Consider the following 19,059-nt stretch of genomic DNA (forward strand, 5'->3'; position numbering starts at 1 on the left):
TATTCATCTTGTAATTATATTCGAATTGCTAGTATTGTCCAACGAAAGTGGTCAAGGACCACGGGCCTTCGAGTAGGAGTCGTCACAGGCTCCGAACGAAATAAAAACAACTGTGTTCATTTACTTTTCCGCTGCGTATTTTTACTAAACTTTTCGAATCGATATTCACCCCCCCCCCTCTATCGAATCTAACGGTCCTACAGACTTTACTAGGACATGGATTGAAACTTGAAGGGTGTTGAGTTACTTTTACACTGTGCACAAGATTCTTATGCTTGAACCATATTTTACTTGTTTCCATGATCACGCTTGTTAATGAAACTTTTTGATAGAGTTAGGAAAGTGCACTAGGTTTTATGAATGTGTTGTAAAACATATGAATTTAGACTGCAGCGTTTTGCTTGAGGACAAGCAAAGGTTTAAGTCTGGGGGTGTGATGTGCGTAGATTATATACTCTTTTATGCATGTTTTTACGCATATTTACATACTTTGAGCATGCTTAATCTATGCATTCTTATACTTCCAGCTTTCCTTTTAGCATATTTACTCTTTTGGTTCGGAGATCTACTTTTTGTGCATTTTCTGTACACAGGAGTCGAAATTGGTGAAGATTGTGCGTCCTCGGACAAGCTTGGAAGGAATTGAAGGGAGAGAGCATCAGGCCGTGTACCACACACGGCCGTGTAGTTTTAACAGGAAGGGAAGAGGACATGGCCGTGTGAATCTCATACGGCCGTGTCTTGATTTGAAGAAATTAGAGCAGATGTCTTACATGGTCGTGTAGATCTACACGGCCGTGTGAGGTTTCCAAAGGCCAAGCAGGTGGTGGTCGTGTGCACCACACGGCCGTGTAGCATTTCCAGAGAACAGAAGGGTCCTGGTCGTGTGAGTCACACGGCCGTGCAGCTTTGGCAGAGAAGGAACTGGACATGGCCGTGTGAATCTCACACGGCCGTGTCATGGGGTCGTGTGGCGCCCGATTTCCTCCTCTATTTAAACCCTCCTTCATGAATTGAAAGGGGATCTCTCCCCCTTTGGGAGAAGGCAAGATTTGGTGGTTTCCTCCCATTCTTGGGAGGATTTCTGGGCGATTCGAGGGGAGTTCTTGACGATTTCGACTCCGGAGCGAGGATTGGATCCGAAGACGAGGTTTCTTCGTAGATAAGTTTTCTCTTTCCCCCTTTTCTTGGTTTCTTGGATTGGGGATTTAAGAAATGCTTGTAATCTTTATTTCTTCGGGTATTCTTCCTCGATTCATGGAGTAGATCTTGTATTCTAGGATTAAGGGAGTATTTGTATGATGGATTGATGTAATCTCTTATGGATTTGCCAATTTCTTGTTTCAATGACATTGTCTTGCTTGTATCAATTAGATCTTGAATGATTAATGGTGATTTGTGCTTAATTCTCATTCTTGATTGATTGTTTGGGTTTCTTATGGACTTAGTAAAGATAAACTCTCACTCGATCATCCGAGGGATCCACGTGGCAGGTGCAAGCCCGTGTAAGGACGTTTGAGAGATAATCTTGAAGAGGAAATAGGAATATTCAAGAGAGTAGGATGGATCTTGTGATTAGTTTCTTGTATCTTGATAGATTAATAAGTTGTGGGCTTCTATGTTGATATCCGAGGAAGGCATAGTAATAGGTGCGCTTCTGTGTAAGGACAACGTAGGTTCACGTCTAATTGATCATATTTAGATACATTTCTCTGTCCTTAGCCGGTTATCTATTGCAAGAGAGAACCGACAACTTTCTACAAGTGTTTGGCAATTGAGGGATAAGAATTGGTGAACCATTTACATTCAAGAAATCTTACAAAGAAACCGAAACTCCTAGAATCTCCCTTTATCATAACCCAAAACACTAAACTCTTGTTTGTTGATCTTTAATATTAGATTTGTTTACCTTCACTTTGCATTTGAAACAATTGGATAGTTGTTTAGCTAATTCGCATTGAGACATTTCTAGTGCTTATTCCAGTCCCTGTGGATACGATAATCTTTTATATTACTTGCGACATTTCCGTACACTTGCGGAGCGTAACAGGTGCCTCCAATGACTTTGAACGTGCCTCGAGCTTCGGTAGGGAAGCTGCCACATTCGAGACCTGAGGCGCCTCCAATGTACCTGAGGCGCCTCGGATGAACAGTATTGAGGCGCCTCCAATCACATTAAAGGCGCCTCCAACATGGCAAAGCCGATGTGTGACTGTTGCTGCGGGGATAAAACTTTTTCCACTTGGAAATACCCTGGATGCCTTTGGAGACACCTCTAAGCCACGTCAGCGCAACAATAACTTTTCCCAAGAGACTATAGAAAATCCCTTAGAGCTAGGAATTAATCATCAATCATTGTATTCATGTTCTTATATATTTCTGAGCTTTCAAAGACTATAAGAGGGCATTCTACTTTCACGAAGGAGATTTTTAGTAGAGCTTTCAACTGCCTTGGATTAAGAACCATCCTAGTTATAGTCAAGTAGATCTATGTGTCCTATTACTTATTTTATGTTATTATTTTTTAATTGTGCTAAATTAATATTATATCCTTGCTAAGTTGGAAAGCGAGAGATTCTTCTAACTCTTTTTCAAGGATATTCACTCCACTCTAGTCAGCCTACTGGGTCCTACATTAACTATATCCACATAATATTTCTAGTTGTTACTTGGTCTCCTTTGATTTTGCTGACCTGATCCTCTATAGAGAACTTGATTTTTTTGATGGAATGTGGAGATCACAGCTAGGAATATATTTAAGGTAGGTCTCCCCAAAATAACGTTATAGTCGGAGGATGCATCCACTATGATGAAGCAGGTGTGTAGAGTCCATCATTGCAGTTATTATCCCATGGATATCACTAAGTTGATTTGGTTGATTGTTTGTACTTTATGTCCAGTGAATCTAAACAAGGAGGTAGCCATGAGATGGAACTCCTCTCGGTCTATCTGTAATTAATCAAAGGCCTTCTTAAATATAATAATGACCAAGCTACCTGTGTCGATGAAAATTCAAAACACATTGTAGTTGACGATGGTAACCTTAATAACTAGGTTGTCTTCATGAAGAGCCTCGACTCCTTCTAAATCTTGAGGACCGAACCCTATCTAAGGGATCTCTTCTTGTCTTCTTTTGGTGTTGACTCCACAACTTTCCAGCTGTCAACTATGTGTTTTCCTTGCTCAATGTGAATCTTCATCTGTGGGGCCTTCCAAAATCATATGACATCCCCTCAAGCAACATTATCTCTATTCTCTTTTTAGAGAGATTCTTGGCTAGCTTGAGACAACTCTCAAGCTCTATTAGACAGAGAACTGTCTTAACGAACTAGTTGTCAGGGTGCATTTTTGCTTCAAGAAGTTGGGGAGGGAGGGAGAGATGGGGGCTAAACAATCATTCATCTGTTGAATGGCTTAGCGAGGGCTTTGATTCACCTAGCACTAATTAGCAGCTTGGCGTGAATTGAGCTTCCTCTACATTAACATACTTGATCACTCAGCCTAAACAACTGTCGGAGTCAGTTGGGGGATTTTTCACTAGGGATCGAAAAAAAATCCCCTTCCAACAACCCTTGAGAGAAATCACTTAGTAACACTTCCAAAGTTGCTGAGGGAATATCCAAAGTGACTCTGTTGAACCGTTGAATGCACGCTTTCAATGTCTCCTTTGGCTTCTGCTTGAGGACAAACAAGTTGAGTGGGATTTTATGATATCTTCTGCTGGCGAAATGATGTAGAACAACAATCTTGAAGTTTTCAAAAGATTGAATGGAGGAAGTCGGGAGTCAGCTAAACCTTCGCAGAGCCGAGTCGGCTAGAGTATTTAGGAAAACATGAAACTTGATGTTATCAGAATATTGGTGTAGCAAGGTCGCATTTTTGAATCGACACAAGTGATCCCCGAGGTTGGCTTCTCCTATGTATTCTCTGATTTGTAATGGTCGAAAATGGTAGGGTAAATTATTTTCAAAGATACTCTGAGAGAAAGGAGTACTCAGGGAATTCTTTGAGACGTTGGTAGTTGGGCCTTAGCTCCTTAGGGTGTCCTAGGTAGGCATCTCTCCTGTTGAGGACTCCAAAGATTGCTCGTGTTCCTTGGATTTTCTGTAGGAATTTGAATCACGGCCTAAGGAAATTCAGTTGGCTATAGTGGCCTCGACCTCCTTTTGGGTGTTTCATGTACCTCGGCTAATGTCGTGAGTATCTTCGAGGGCGAATGATTTGTCATTTGCTACTTCTGCAATGCCTCTTGCATTTTGGCTTCTAGAAGTTGATTGAAGTTTTCTTTGCATCATTGTGATGACAATAGGTCTTCCAGTGTCATCCATCTTAACATCTTAGTTTACAACTTAGTGTTCCCACAAACAACGCCAAATTTATTTCTACTTGAGACCACAGACAAGTGAGCCACTAGTGAGTTGTCTTCTATATTGATGAAATCGTCGTACGCCAAGGAATCATCGAGCATGCTGGCAGAGCTGATGAGAGGAAACAAGAGAAGGAGAGGGTTAGAATGGAGGTCAGGGATGCCCTGGGTCAACCACTCCAAAACTCAAGTTATTCTCCTACAGGGGAGAAATATAGAAGATGAACAGTGATGAAAGTAGGGGTGTATGTGCATGCATTCATGTGTATGTGTATCTTTGCCTGCCGGAGCAAGCTCCTTTATAATGCTATTGAATGAGGAATAAACATCTTTCCTCATTAATTTGATATCATGTCACAGTAGAAAAAATATCACATCGTTATATTTTCATCGTATCAGATAGTCACATCACCAATACCCCATATCATTATAATCATATTGCTCTATGTACTCTAACACTCCATGCATCATCCCACATGTTGCGTCAATCCAAGAGCTGGTATAAGATCATGAGATACAAAATTAGTTTGATCAAAGAGTTTGGCCCACTAAGAGGGATCGAGTTGGATGGTACAAGTCTATTTGATCGGTGAAGCTGAGTAGGGTAGACCAATCAGAGAAGTCATGGGAGTTGATCTTACCGAGAGGAGTAGTGTGTTAGGAGATCTGAGGTCCAGGAGTCATGCGGGCCGACTAGAGGAATCAAGTGGAGTTGACTGAGTCGAGCAGGTAGTTGGGGGAGTTGTGAGCCCCATGAGTTAGGCAGACCGACTGGAGGAATCGAGCGAAGTTGACTGAGTGGAGTAGGTGGTCGGGGAAGCTAAGCTCCAAGAGTCGGTGCACCAACCATAAGAATCAAGTGGAGCTGACTAAGGGAGTAGGTGGTCAGGGAAACTGAGCCCCAGGAGTTGGGTGGACCAACCAGAGGAATCAAGTGGAGCTGATTGAGTGGAGCAGGTGGTTAGGAAAGCTGAGCCATAGGAGTCGGGTGGATCAACCAGAAAATCAAGTGAAGCTAGCTGAGTGGAGCAGTTGGTGGGGAGACCTGAGCCCCAAAAGTCGGGCGAATCGACTGGAGAAATCAAGTGGAGCTGACTAAGCGGAGTAGGTAATCGGGGGAGCTAAATGTTGGAGTCGAATGTACCTTTGAAAGATATTTTTAATGTTAGTCTATCATCTTTTGTTGCAGATGGATTGGCCGAGTGGAGACACGCAAAGAATCAAGCAAACGAGTTCGAGTGGAGTTGATTATCCATTTGGTAGGACCAATCGGAGATGGGCAGAGAATCGTCTTAATTTATCCGAATCGAATGACTACCTCTCTTGTCTCAGATAGCCCGATTAGGTTGACTTATCTGGGCTTTGACTTCCATCTCAACATGATTATTTATCTTCTTGGCACGTGTGGAGACCTCCGTTGCTCCCGTATAATATATCATTAATGATAGTTGGCCATTTTGATCTTGATGCATGATAAATTGGTCTTTGACATTATCCTTGAATCAAGCATGATTTGTGACAACTTATATAGAGCCTTATCTTTAGTTTAAAAGCAAGACGATATCCAAGTTGCGATCATCCTTCCATTGGACATGGTCGAGGAGGAATTGCTTCGGAGACACGAGTACGATCGCGATGGTGCTCCTCAAACAGAATGAACACCTAGTCAATGAGTTAGCACGCTGAATCAAATCCAAGTACCAACACAACTCCCGCAAAATTTTCACATTTTGGTCCCATTAAATGGGAATTCTTGATGAAGCTTTTGCGAGACACATCTGAGTCAAGGTCCAAAAGAAAAGGCTAAAATTCAGGGCCGTCACATGCCAAAAAGAAGATTGAACCTCTCATCAATCATCATAAAGAAAAGACCTGCCTTCGATGACAAATAATATAGAATCACTATTATGACAGTCATCAATTGAGCCACTTTTCTTTATTAATTTGGACTGGAACCTCCATATATGGCTAAAATTCAAAGCATTCTATTCACAAAAACGACTGTAGGAAATTTACTTCCATCGTCTCACTGTCATTGTCCTATATATTTACTTCTAGTGCTGCAGAGCCTGCGGACACGAAGACAATTGTATGAGCAGACATTGTTTTTGAGTGAGTTACGCATCTCCAGTTTCCATTAATTAGCTGCTTTGTGCATGGAGAGAGAGAGGGGGGAAGTTGACCGGTCTTTGCTCCAAATGCCCCCAGCAAAGCTCACTGCCAACCATGTACACAATGCTGAGCCACGCGCCAGCAACATTATTGCTTGTCTTCTTCTGCGCCATTGAATTGAATCCCTCTGCCCAATGATGTCTGAGCCCTGGTTGCCCTCCCGATGCCTCGTCAACTTTTTATCTCTTGCCGATCTTTGCTTCGAGGAGTGTCGTTATATTGTTTATTCAAAGCCTAGCTCAGGACTGCAACGCCTCTCCTCCCTCCCACGGATCTCATTTCAAACCTCGGTCATGTGAGCACTGCAGCAAAACCGATCAAAATTCATGTATCTAGAGAGATTGATCGAGCTCTCGGGCTTTGGCGAGCAGACTGTTGTTTCCTTGTGGAGGCTGTCCATTGTAGTTGCAGGGTTTTCTTCTCTTTACTCTCTCTTTTCTTCAATCATATTCGGGTGATGGATCAATCAACTTCTCAAGGCCTTCCTACTATGAGCGATGTCTTCGCAGATTCCTCTGGGTCAAGCACATCGACGCTGACTGTTAGGATAGCAGGGCCTTGTTCGTCCGAGAGCGGAGAGAAATCTGTCCCAATATCTCCGTCCATCTCTCTCTCTCCCCACCTGAACTCACCTTCTCCGCCTTCATCTGCGTTTGTTTCGGCTCTGCAATCGCCGTATATTTCTCCGAGAGCGTTGGAGCCTCCGAATGCGAATAACAACTACTCCACGGCGTCGGCCACAGCTACGATCCCTTCGAGCACATCGTACTCCGCTTCGCATTCTGGTGACATCCCGAGCACCTCCTACACTCCTCCTTCAGAAAGGTCGGATTTTGTTGCAGATCAAATCGACCAGAAGCCCAAGTTTTCTGATGCCATGTTGCCTCGCATATCATTCTCCTTCCCGGTTCCTCGCACCTCGCTCACAAAAGGCTCGGTGTCTCCTCCTTCCGACCTGAAACTCCATGGCTGTGATGTCTACATCGGGTACTATGGCCACAGCCACATGCTCGTTCGCTTCTGCAAGTGGCTAAAGACTGAGCTTGAGCTCCAAGGAGTAGCTTCATTTGTTGCTGACCGGGCCAAGTATTCGGACTCCCAGAGCCATGAAATCGCAGACCGGATCATATGCTCTGCAGCCTTTGGCGTCATCGTGGTGACTCCATTAAGCTTTCTCAATCCTCTCAGCGTTGAGGAGATCAGTTTTTTTGCTCAAAAGATGAATCTAATTTCAGTTCTGTTCGACACCGAGTTATCTGAGATTGTTAGCCTTTTGAATGAGAGATTGGAGGATAAGGAAAGCAGAGAAGCATTGGAAGGTTTTACCAAGTGCAATGAGTTTAAGATCGAAACAAATGGTAGCAATTGGAGAAGCTGCATATCCAAGGTCGTCGGCGTTTTAAAATCAAGACTTGGAAGGAGGAGTATCGCAGAGGTTGAAACTGAATGTTTCGAAGAATTACCCTTCCCTCGGAACGTTCATTTTGTGGGTAGAGCGAAGGAGGTGACAGAGATTGAGGCTGCTTTCTTTGGATGCACTGAAGGTAATGAAATGGAGTGTCCAAAGCCTTCCTTAACTAGGGGTAGCTCGAGTGATGGATTTGCTGACGAGGAGATCGATACAGTAAGAACAAGTAAAAAGTACATTAGTTTGGAGATGAGGAAGTGCAAAGAGCCTACTTTAGAGGCTTGGATTGAACCAGTGATTGAGCTACCGAGCAAAGGAAGAAGCCTTCAGAAGCAGCGATCGAAGCACAAGAAATCACGATGTAGTAGTGCAAACAAAGGTCATGGCAACGCAAGTAGCGTGTTCTGTATTAATGGGAGTTCCGGCATTGGTAAGACAGAGCTTGCCTTGGAATTCGCTTACAGGTATGCTCAGAGGTACAGGATGGTGCTGTGGATCGGTGGTGAAACAAGGTACTTGAGGCAAAACATCTTGAACCTGTCCATGAAATTGGGCTTGGATCTCAGTGCAGAGGGAGAGAAGGAAAGAGGGAGGATAAGGAGCTTCGATGAACAAGAGTTCGATGCATTCCTGCGGGTAAAGAGGGAGCTCTTCAGAGACATCCCTTACTTGCTGGTCGTCGACAACCTTGAGACGGAAAAAGAATGGTGGGAAGGCAAAGATTTGCATGATCTCATTCCAAGGAACACTGGAGCTACCCATGTCATCATCACCACTAGGCTACCGAAGGTCACGAGCTTTGAGCCAATGCAACTTCCACCATTCTCGCTCACGGATTCCCTACTCCTCCTCAAAGGAAGGAGGAAAAAGGACTACACGAGTGAGGAAGTTGAAGTGTTGAAAAAACTTGACGAGAGGTTAGAAAGATTGAGCTTTGGGTTGTCTGTCGTTGGCTCGCTTCTTTCTGAGCTTCCCATTTCACCATTGGAGCTCCTTGAAGAAATTGATCGGATATCAGTTAACGATGGCAATTTTTTGTCATGGGGAAACGAGGATTGCTTCTGGAGGTGCAAAATCTTCTTGATGAAAACCCTGGTGTTTTGCTTCGCAGTGGTGGATCAAGCTACAGGAAGAAGCCTGGCGTCAAGAATGGCCCTAAGTGGTGCGTGGTTTGCTTCCGCTCCAGTTTCTTCAAATCTCTTAGCAGCTGCCTCCAACAACTTACCTACGAAGGGAAGCTTTTGCCAATGGGGAAAAGGTCTCACCGATGTGTTCCTCTGTGCCTCCAAATGCTGTTTAGCAGCGAGTCAAGCAAGAAAGAGCGAGGTAGACTCCGCTATGCTACTGGTGAATCTCGGCCTGGCAAAGAGAAGCACGAAGCAGCCAGGTTGCTGGATCCAACTCCATCCAATCACGCAAGTGTTTGCCAAAAGGAAGGGCGGGCTGCCGCCGGCGAAGGCCGCAGTCCATGGAGCCATGAGGGCTGGCAATGCGGCAATGAACTTGGATCACCTGTGGGCTTCGGCGTTCCTTGTCTTCGGCTTCAAACAAGAGCCGCCTGTTGTGCAGCTCAGCGCACTGGACATGGTCTTCTTTATCAAAACGACCGCCCTTCCTTTAGCAATCCGATCCTTCATGACATTCTCAAGGTGCAATTCAGCTCTGGAGCTGCTGAAGGTGTGCACCAATGCACTCGAGGAAGCGGAGAAATCGTTCGTCTCTCAAATACAGGATTGGCGCCAAGGCAGATTGTGCTGGAAGAAGAAGCTCCAGTCCAACCAGAAGAAGGTGGACGAGTATGTCTGGCAGGATGTGACACTGCTGAAAGCCACCATGCTCGAGACCAGAGCCAAGTTGCTGCTGAGAGGAGGCCATTTCGATGAAGGGGAGGAACTCTGCAGGACCTGCGTCAGTATAAGGACCGTGATGCTAGGCCACAACCATGGTCAGACCTTGGCGGCTCAGGAAACACTGGCCAAGCTAGTCAGGTTTCGACGAAAGATGTGATGGTGTAAGAACATGCAAACGCATGCATCTATCATGTTCGGTGAAAATAGAAGATCAGAATTGAGATTTGATAACAAATTTTCTCAGTCATTCACTGACAATAGATCCTCATGATGAAGGCTTACCGAGCTTGAATTATGTTATCATTAATCCTTTTACCGTGGTTTTGATGAACCAAGCAGATGAAGCAAATAGATTTCTCAAAAATTTATGTGAAGGTCGTTTTATAGCCATCAAATTCCTCGCCTGTTTTCTTGTTTATTATCCTAATAATTTCCAGAAAGGAGGAACGCGTCAAACATAGAACAGGGTCCCCACTTTCTCTGCGCCATGCAAAGATGTCACCTTGCAAAGCCAGACATGGCTTCCACCCCTCCTCGAACCGCGTCTGTCCTCACAAAAATGGCGTTTCCTTCCAACCCTTCCTCCTATATATCTCCCCCTTTCGTCCTTCCCTTCCCTCAGGCCTGCAAGTCTGTAATAGCCAAGGAGAGGAAGAATCCCTCCAAGACTCATCTTTCTCATCTCTTCCCCCCGCCGAAGCCATCCCCATGGAGATGAGGAAGATCGCCTGCGCCGCATTGGTCTTGGCTACCGCCGCCACCACCGCCCTCGCCGCCGAGGCTCCAGCCCCCGGCCCCGCCAGCGCCTCCTTCGCCGTCACACCCCCCGTCGGAGCCGCTATTGCTGCCTCCTTCCTCTCCTTCTTCGCCTTCTATCTGCAGTAACCTCGTCAAGAAGAAGAAGAACCCTTGGAGCTCGATAAGTCAATATATAATGTCCCTTATTATCTATGCCTTTTGTCTCTACTTTTTCCTTCCGCAGCGTGTTTAATTTCTACGTATTGTGAGATTGTGAACGACCTTTTAATGTGATAAAAAGAGTTCCTTTTCATTGTGTTTCACATTCTTCATAGCTTTTTTTCCTCAAATTACAGCATAAATTAAACAACAAGATAGTGAATTGTAATGCAATCTACAATGCTAGTTGGTTTTGGATTCTGATCCATACTTGTGACCAGACAATAGGCTCTTTGTCAACCAGATTGCTGTCTCCCTGGATGACACTGCCTCCTCCCCAAATGGCCTCAGAATGCCTGCCAATTCATCAAGCCTCTCTTGCTGCAGCAGCTGTGCACACAGCTCCAGCAGAGACTCTAGGGCATTAGCCCTCTGTTGGATTATGCTCAAGCTCTCCCATTCACCTCTTGTGTTGTTGCCTCCGTGAGGTGGAGTCACAGTGCTGATGGCTGGTGCTTCTTCTCTTGCATAACCATTGTTTGCCTCATCTGCATTTTTAATATCTTTCTTGTGGTTACTTGCTCCTGCTGTTTCATCATCCACTGTCATATCCTTTGGTTCCTCGAGAGATATCTCTTGCCCAATATCAGTGTGGAGTGTAGTTCTAGAGCTCCCTGGATCAATCCTCTTGATCTCATCATCACGATTCAAGCAACCAATCGAGTCATGATCATTACCAGACCCGTTCGATGGGCAAAAATTGTTCTTTACAGGTGCACCTTCTGATACCTGGATATTCAATCTTTCAACTTCGCCATTGTGCAACTCTTGGTGTCTTTGCCTTCTTCCCTGTTTCTCTTGTGGAATGTTGCTGTTTGATTGTATTGGGAGGTAGAGAGGTGAAGGATTGAAGGATGCTGCAAGATACTTCTGTAGGTAGGGGTCCCTTAACAGTTCTGAAGCCTGAAATGCAAGGAAAAAAGAAATGATACAAGATATCAAATTGAGACGATACAAGATGTCGGAGTGTATGTGAATATTACTATAGGTCTATGTTCAGGGCTTTTCCTCAGCATACACTTGATCAATCTCTTCCTGTCACTCACAGGAGTCATTACATCGAAACCTATAGAAAATAATGGTTCAAAGGAAAACTCACAGTGAAGAGGAGTAAATGGGGGGCATTGGAGCTATGGATGATTTGTTGATTTTGTTGATCAATCCTTGCATATCCTGTTTGAAGAATTCAATGAATCATTTGCATTTCAAGAGCCTAGTTATGGTATCAAATACTTACTGCAGCTTTGTAGGCTGGTCGATGAGCCGCTATCTCGAACATGCAACAACCTGATTCAGTCATAGACAGCAAAATTGTCATCACACCGAATCCTAACGATAGGAACTACTCCAAAATCTTTTTGGAGGATCTTACCAAGGGACCATATATCTGATTTGTAGCCATATGGTATGTCTGCTAAAATTTCCGGGCACATGTAGTTTGGAGTGCCTACAACCTACACATGTAGGAGCAAACTCATTAAGAGAACTAATCGAATTACATGAATTGTGATCATATATTTGGGATAAAACTGCAACTAGGAAATGAAATGTATTATACCGATGAAGTAAGGTCTTCTGAGTTAAGTAATTTTGCAAGTCCAAAATCACCTACAGCCAAAGTAATGTTAATAAACAAGCTAGTCTATCATAATTAGTATGACTGATGAGAGTTGCTATCGTCTAACCGAGTCGAACATTATCATCCTTGGTAAGAAAGATATTGGAACACTGAAACCAAAAAGCAGATGAATCAGATATGTATAGTATAATCGCCGCCATCAGAAGAGAGAGTTTGAATTATCGACCTTGAGATCTCGATGCAGAACACGGTTCGAATGGAGGTAATCCACAGCCAAGAGCAACTGTGTCAGCCATTTGCACACCCTCTGCAGTAGGATACAATCAACTAACATAATCTTGTTGGGAACAATCAGACTCAACACAGTACTCACATCCTCTGAGAAGAACCCTCCTCTGGCCCTCTTTATTTTTGCAGCCCTGTTTCATTTCATTTGGAGTTGGAATTTTAATGGCAACCTAAAGGAACACTAAAAAGAGGAATCTGAAAATGGTGATGCATACATGTCTCCTCCTTCACAGTATCCTGTCACAATGCATACAGAGTTCCCCTGTAAACGCAGAGCATCAGTATGTGGTTGAGGCCATGATAAGAGCATTTGCATGTACATGTACCTTCTCCACCCATCCATCCCTGTACTCCACGATGTAGGGATTGCTCAAGCTCGCGATCAGAGCCATCTGTTCGATGCAGAGAAAGCGTATCAACCGGAGATAGAGCTGATCCAATTGGATCGAGCATGGATTCTATAGATACCTCCTGGTAAGCGGTGCGATGGAATTTCTCCGTCTGCTTCGTCAGGCGTATCCTCTTCATCACGTACCTGCAACGCAGCCCGCCTGGAGCTCAGGTGATGTCGACGACACGCGTCCCCATGCAGGGCGCTTATTACGTACCTCTTCCGCTCGGCTTTGTGGACGACGAGGAAGGCGGCGCCGAAGGACCCTCGCCCGATTTGCTCCACCACCTCGTAGCTCTCCTCTCCCCCTCCGCCGCCGCCAGCGCCCGCTTCCATCACTTCCGTTTACTCTCCCTTCGTCCCTCTTTATCGCATTTAAATAATATAAAGAGGAAGCAAAGTTTAAAAAAAGGAGATGAGAGCGGTCGGTGGTGGTGGTGGTGGAGGGTGTGATGATGTCGTCTTCGATGAAGAGCGCACACAGACGTGGCGGAGAAGCGACTCGAACTCCTCCTCTTCCTTTAAATTTCGACTATCCAAAAGCGAGAATCTAAAGAATTATTAAGCAAAGGAGTTAATTCCTACACGATCATCACGGCCACGGTTTGGTGGGGGGCTTATCTTTGGCGGGGCCTGCGGTTGTTGGCCGGCCGTCGTATGAAAGAATTGCGCCGGTCAAACGTCGGCTGTCAAGTTTATGGCGACCAGGAAAATCGCACGGTGAGGCGTCGTCGCTCCGTATCCGAAGCAGTGGCGTCGCTGCTTCGGGCATCATGTCATCTGTCTTAACGCCACCTTTTTATTTTAAAAATAAAAATAAAACATGAAAGTAGGGGTCAGGAAATTTTTTTTGCTATTGGAAAATTATATAATAAAAATAAAGGTTTCAAGTTGTATTATTTATTGATTGATTTGGCAAAAGTTGTTCATTCATTTTCTTGGATAATGATGATGATAGTGATATATTTAGTATCTCTTCTCGATTATAATAGAAGCCAAAAAGGTTTTATATATATAGTGAATTTTAGCCTTTATTCTTGATTAAATATTCGAAAAAAAACAATTTAACATAAACAAATTGTTTAGGACATATATTTTAGTCAGAAAGGACCATGCGAGGGAGAATAAATAAGCATTAATTTTGTCGAACTATATTATTTATTAAGGCCCAAGCCCAACAATATGGTACATTTTGTTTCGTTTTCGATCCATCGTCTCCAACCGGTCCGGTTCATTTCATGACAAGGTTAATCAAAAGTCACGGTCCGACCAAACCCAGCTTTTCATCTTCTCCTCCCACTTCTACCGTTCTACGCCTCCGCCGCGGCCTCGCCGCCGGCTTTCGCCAGATGGAAGGTCTCGTGACGGCATTTAATCCGATCTACCTCTGTCGACTGAATTTTCTTTTAAGGTGAAAGATGAATGAGTTCGTTATACTTATATGTGTTCTGCAATCAATTTAAAACTGAAGAGACGTCTCTTGGAAAACAAATACTACTACATTCTTGTTCTCAGTGTAATGTTCAGCCTGATCTTGAAAGATACTCCGGGCAGAAGCATTATATCCCTTTTTATGTTCTATGTTCGTGAACATGTGCCTGATTGTTGAAGAAGATAAGAATTAATGCTGTAGTGGGGATGAATAGATCAAGCATTTCCCTTTGAGATGAAAAAGTGATTCTTCAAAATGACAAGTGATGCAAGTTCCTCCTTTTCGGATCCACTATTGAGGAACTTACATTACAGTCATGGATAAAAACTAGCAAACTATTGAAGCATTCCACTAATTTCTTTCACCACAAACATCAACAACAAACATTCTTCATGCCGCATGGACTGGTGTGTAGATGGTTCATGCAATGATATTGTCATATATAAGTATGTGATCAATTCCCAGTGAGCATGAAAGTCCCGGGAGCTACCTTGTCCCTGCATGTATTACTGTTATTGGGCAAAATCCCTCATAATTTACTTGCCTATATCTAATCGGGGATCAGTGATGCTGGCCACTTGAAGTGAGCGTTATCACATTTTGCTAAAAAAATAAGAAACATCCTTCATGATTGATGACATCCAAGGCTTCCCATAATTATTGTTGAGATGATCCTTTTTGGACTAACGCTATTATTTGACTTCGTTCGACTTCCCTCCTCAGTCAAGAGACACATGTAATGATATTCGGAGTTACTCCCGATCATCTGACCTAGATTCTTTACCCGCCAGTCTCCTTTCCCGAGCATTTAGCGTTCGTCCGACAACAACTCGTTCGGACTTGGGAAGACCACTCGGATCTATGCTTTCGAGCACTTGACATTCATCTAACAGGGTCCCACTCAAACTTGGAAAGGTCTCTTCTCGCTCTTGAGTACTCGGCTAACCAAATGCTCGACTTCGATTCATGACCAGTGAGAATCCTCTCTCAAAGCTCTCAGATTTCATCCAATGGAATCCCACTCAGATTTAGGTCACCTCTCGAGCACTTGACCATCGTCCCACGACATTCCACTCGGAATCAAGAAGGTCATTTGGAATCGACACCCCCGAGCACTCGACATCATTTAATGATTTCCCACTTCAACTCAGAAAGTCGAGTCGACTATCAGTGGTAGTCTTTGACTTAGTCTTAACCTTCGACTGATAATTCTCATAAAACCTAAGCCACATGAATTCTAAACAACCGAAATAAGAATTCAAATAGGAAAAACAAGAACATATGAGCATGGATCTTCGTTTCATCAAGAACATGACATAAGAAAGTAAACACTGTAATTACAAATAACCTGAATGCAGCAGAATTATCATTGTTCTTCATGTAGAACTCGTCGATCCAATAATCCTGCGGAAGAAGATGAAAGAGAAGAAGGTTGGTCTTCCGGAGGAGTTAGGGTTGACAGCGTCTAATCCTCTTCGTCAATGAGGAACGAAGAGATATCTCAAAGATTACCCTAATCCTCTCAGAACCAACCCATTATATAGTGCACATCTATTATCAGCTCATCGATAATAATATATGCGGGACTATAGGTTCTACACATATGAGATCCACATCCAATTATCCAAAACCCACTAGATATAAGTTAGATCACTTTAAAGGGTTCGGATCGTATTCACGTGTCTAACTTACAAATAAGCCCACCTAATAGGGATAATTATATTCAACAATCTTCCACTTGGGCAATATATGAGTTGTATGTGAAATACAAGTAAAACATTAGTTAATATCAACCTTTATTGGTACAAAATACCCATGTAAATAATCTGGTCCATTCATAGCTACTGTATATGATCGTAACAAGCCCCAACAGTAATCACAATACCAATGTCATTAATGACATAGATCAAGATGTGGATGTGTAGAGTGAAAATTACACGAAATGTTATCAATACATGTCAACTTTTAACTGGTCCTAAGATGACCTCAAAAGAGGTCAGATCGTATTTGCAAAATACTTTATGCTAAACTGTAATAGCAAATCATGACCAACTTTATGATTCCGAAAGAAATCTTTATCATATTTACAAACATCAAATGCTAAACAACAGTAGTAAATGATGATATTACAATCAGAGTGTCAAACAAACATGTAAATTCTCATTAATACTTTGAACTTTAAGTATGTACAATAATCAAAACAAAATGTTTGTCTTTATTATCAAATATAAAGCAATAAGATAAATACAGACTCCCACTAGGTGAGTTCTTCTTCCATAAGAAGGACTCCTATATCCACAACATGCGCATGAAACACCTTAGGCACCAAGCCTTTGGTGAGTGGATCGGCCAACATGGAATCTGTGCTGATGTGTTCTACCATGATCTGACAACTCTAAACTCTTTCTTTAACCGCTAGAAACTTGATGTCGATGTGCTTGAACTTCGACGAACTACGATTGTTCTTGGCATAAAGTTCTGCGGCTTTATTATCACAGTAGATCCTCAGTGGTCTGTCAATGCCATCAGCAATTTGTAATATTGTGATGGAGTTCTGCAGCCAAATCCTGTGATTGGATGCTTCGTAGCATGCTACTAACTCAGCCTCCATAGTATAAGCGACTACTAGCGTCTGCTTGACGCTCTTCTAAAATATAGCCCCTTTAGTAAGCATGAAGATATAGCCTAAAGTGGACCTCCTGCTATCTAAGCATCCAACAAAATTAGAGTCTGAATATTCAATCACCTTCAAGTGATCTGATTTCCGATACGTGAGCATATGCTCTTTTGTTCTTTGCACATACCACATCACTCTCTTTACCGCTTTCCAATGTGACGGTCCTGCGTTACTAACATATCTGCCTAACATCCCACTATAAATGTTATATTTAGTCGAGTACAAACTTGTGCATACATGAGACTTCCCACTGCTGACGCATATGAGAATTGCTCCATCTCCTTAATTTCAAGTTCAAGACGTGGACACTGTTGCAAGCTGAACTTGTCACCTCTTGACACAGGTGTGTCACCGAGTGTACAATTCTGCATACCATACCTTAAAAATACCTTTTCAATATAGGTCAGTTATGAAAGTCCAAGAATGTCTCTTAAACGATCACGATATATCTGTATGCCTAAAACGATGGATGTTTCACCAAGATCTTTCATTTCAAAATTATCAGATAGAAATGACTTAGTTTGAAGCAGTAGATCCTTATTATTGCTCGCAAGCAATATATCATCCACATACAAAACAAGTATAACAAACTTGATCCCACTGAACTTAACATATATGCACTGATCAACGAGGTTCTCTTTAAATCCAAATGAGGTAACCACTTGATTAAATTTCTGGTACCACTGACGGAACGCCTGCTTTAAATCATAAATGGATTTCTTTAATCTACATACTAGGTGCTTTGAGTCCTTAGACTCAAAGTTCTCTGGTTGCATCATATATATAGACTCCTCTATGTCTCCATTGAGGAATGTAGTCTTTACGTTCATTTGATATAGCTCCAAATCATAATGAGCTATAAGTGTCATGACTACCCTAAGGGAGTCTTTCGTCGACACAGGTGAGAAAGTCTCCTTGTAATCAATGTCTTCTTTCTGAGTGAATCCCTTGACAACAAGACGAGCCTTATACTTTTCAACATTACCCCTTGAATCCCACTTAGTTTTAAATATCCATTTACAGCCAACGAGCTTCTTTCCTTCAGGCAATTCGATAAATTTTCAAATGTCATTGTCTGCCATTGACTTCAACTCTTCTTGCATTGCGTTAATCCACCTTTCAGGATCAGAGCATTGTTTGACTTCTTGGAAAGATGTAGGATCACCTTCTAACCCTATGTCAAAGTCATGCTCTTGGAGATAAACATAATCACGAAAATTCATGCTTCTCCGTTCCCTTGTGGATCACCTTAAAGGCACTTGTTTTTGAGGTGGTTGAGGTACTTGCTCATCAATATGAGGTAATACTTCAATTTCAGTAGCAGGTTCTTCCAATTGCATTGGAGATGTCATGAGAATATATTGGTTCACTACGCTTACTGGATGTATGATACCCATAATGTGCGGTATGGTAACTATACCACTACTGATCGCACTAGTAGTAACCACAGGAGGATTGTCAACGCATTCCTTAAAAGATATTTCCCTGATTTTATCACTCCCACTGTCCTCAATGAACTTGACATTTCCCGTTTCGAAGAAGGGTCTATTAGAGGGATCATAAAATTTATATCCTCTTGACTTCTCAGAGTATCCTACAAAATTACAGCTAATTGTCCTTGAGTCCAGTTTATTTTCATTAGGCTTGTAAGGCCTAACTTCAGCTAGACAACCCCAGACATGTAAGTACCTAATGCTAGGCTTCTTACCCATCCACATCTCGAATGAGGTTTTAGTTACTGCCTTACTAGGTACTCTATTGAGTAGGTAAACTGCAGTCTTGAGTGCTTCACCCCATAAGGACTCTGGTAAAGAAGTGAAAGTCATCATACTTCTTACCATGCCTTTTAGGGTTCGATTGCGAAGCTCAGCTATACCATTCTGACTGGGTGTACCAGGCATGGTATACTAAGGCACAATTCCACACTCAGCAAGGTAAT

The 19,059-nt window shown here is 42.9% G+C and overlaps 3 protein-coding genes across 3 annotated transcripts; 2 read left to right on the top strand and 1 right to left on the bottom strand.

Moving 5' to 3' along the window:
• The first annotated feature begins 6,617 nt into the window (after positions 1-6,617).
• Positions 6,618-10,685, top strand: LOC121975533. Its single transcript, XM_042527240.1, has one exon. The coding sequence runs from the start codon at positions 6,996-6,998 to the stop codon at positions 9,951-9,953; it is 2,958 nt and encodes a 985-aa protein (XP_042383174.1). The 5' UTR covers positions 6,618-6,995; the 3' UTR covers positions 9,954-10,685.
• LOC121975536 lies at positions 10,161-10,685 on the top strand. Its single transcript, XM_042527242.1, has one exon. The coding sequence runs from the start codon at positions 10,292-10,294 to the stop codon at positions 10,679-10,681; it is 390 nt and encodes a 129-aa protein (XP_042383176.1). The 5' UTR covers positions 10,161-10,291; the 3' UTR covers positions 10,682-10,685.
• A 132-nt stretch (positions 10,686-10,817) lies between these two features.
• On the bottom strand, positions 10,818-13,793 carry LOC121975534 (serine/threonine-protein kinase Nek6-like). The gene is made up of 13 exons (XM_042527241.1): positions 13,229-13,793; positions 13,089-13,155; positions 12,947-13,012; positions 12,836-12,882; positions 12,706-12,751; positions 12,559-12,639; positions 12,439-12,481; positions 12,312-12,361; positions 12,126-12,207; positions 11,991-12,040; positions 11,853-11,926; positions 11,737-11,788; positions 10,818-11,656 (listed from the first exon to the last, which is right to left on the bottom strand). Exons 1-13 carry the CDS (start codon positions 13,345-13,347, stop codon positions 10,937-10,939), a joined length of 1,497 nt encoding a protein of 498 aa, XP_042383175.1. The 5' UTR covers positions 13,348-13,793; the 3' UTR covers positions 10,818-10,936.
• Positions 13,794-19,059: the final 5,266 nt, after the last annotated feature.

This window comes from Zingiber officinale, chromosome 4B (assembly GCF_018446385.1).
Source record: "Zingiber officinale cultivar Zhangliang chromosome 4B, Zo_v1.1, whole genome shotgun sequence".
NCBI classification, from domain to species: Eukaryota; Viridiplantae; Streptophyta; class Magnoliopsida; order Zingiberales; family Zingiberaceae; genus Zingiber; species Zingiber officinale.

Excerpts from the sequence above, each read along its gene's own strand:
- LOC121975533 (XM_042527240.1), top strand. The coding sequence starts at position 6,996 with ATGGATCAATCAACTTCTCAAGGCCTTCCTACTATGAGCGATGTCTTC.
- LOC121975536 (XM_042527242.1), top strand. The coding sequence starts at position 10,292 with ATGTCACCTTGCAAAGCCAGACATGGCTTCCACCCCTCCTCGAACCGC.
- LOC121975534 (XM_042527241.1), bottom strand. The coding sequence starts at position 13,347 with ATGGAAGCGGGCGCTGGCGGCGGCGGAGGGGGAGAGGAGAGCTACGAG. Across the intron at positions 12,883-12,946 it reads GGGATGGATGGGTGGAGAAG|GGGAACTCTGTATGCATTGT; the intron begins GTACATGTACAT and ends CTGCGTTTACAG. Across the intron at positions 12,482-12,558 it reads TTCTGCATCGAGATCTCAAG|TGTTCCAATATCTTTCTTAC; the intron begins GTCGATAATTCA and ends TTTTGGTTTCAG.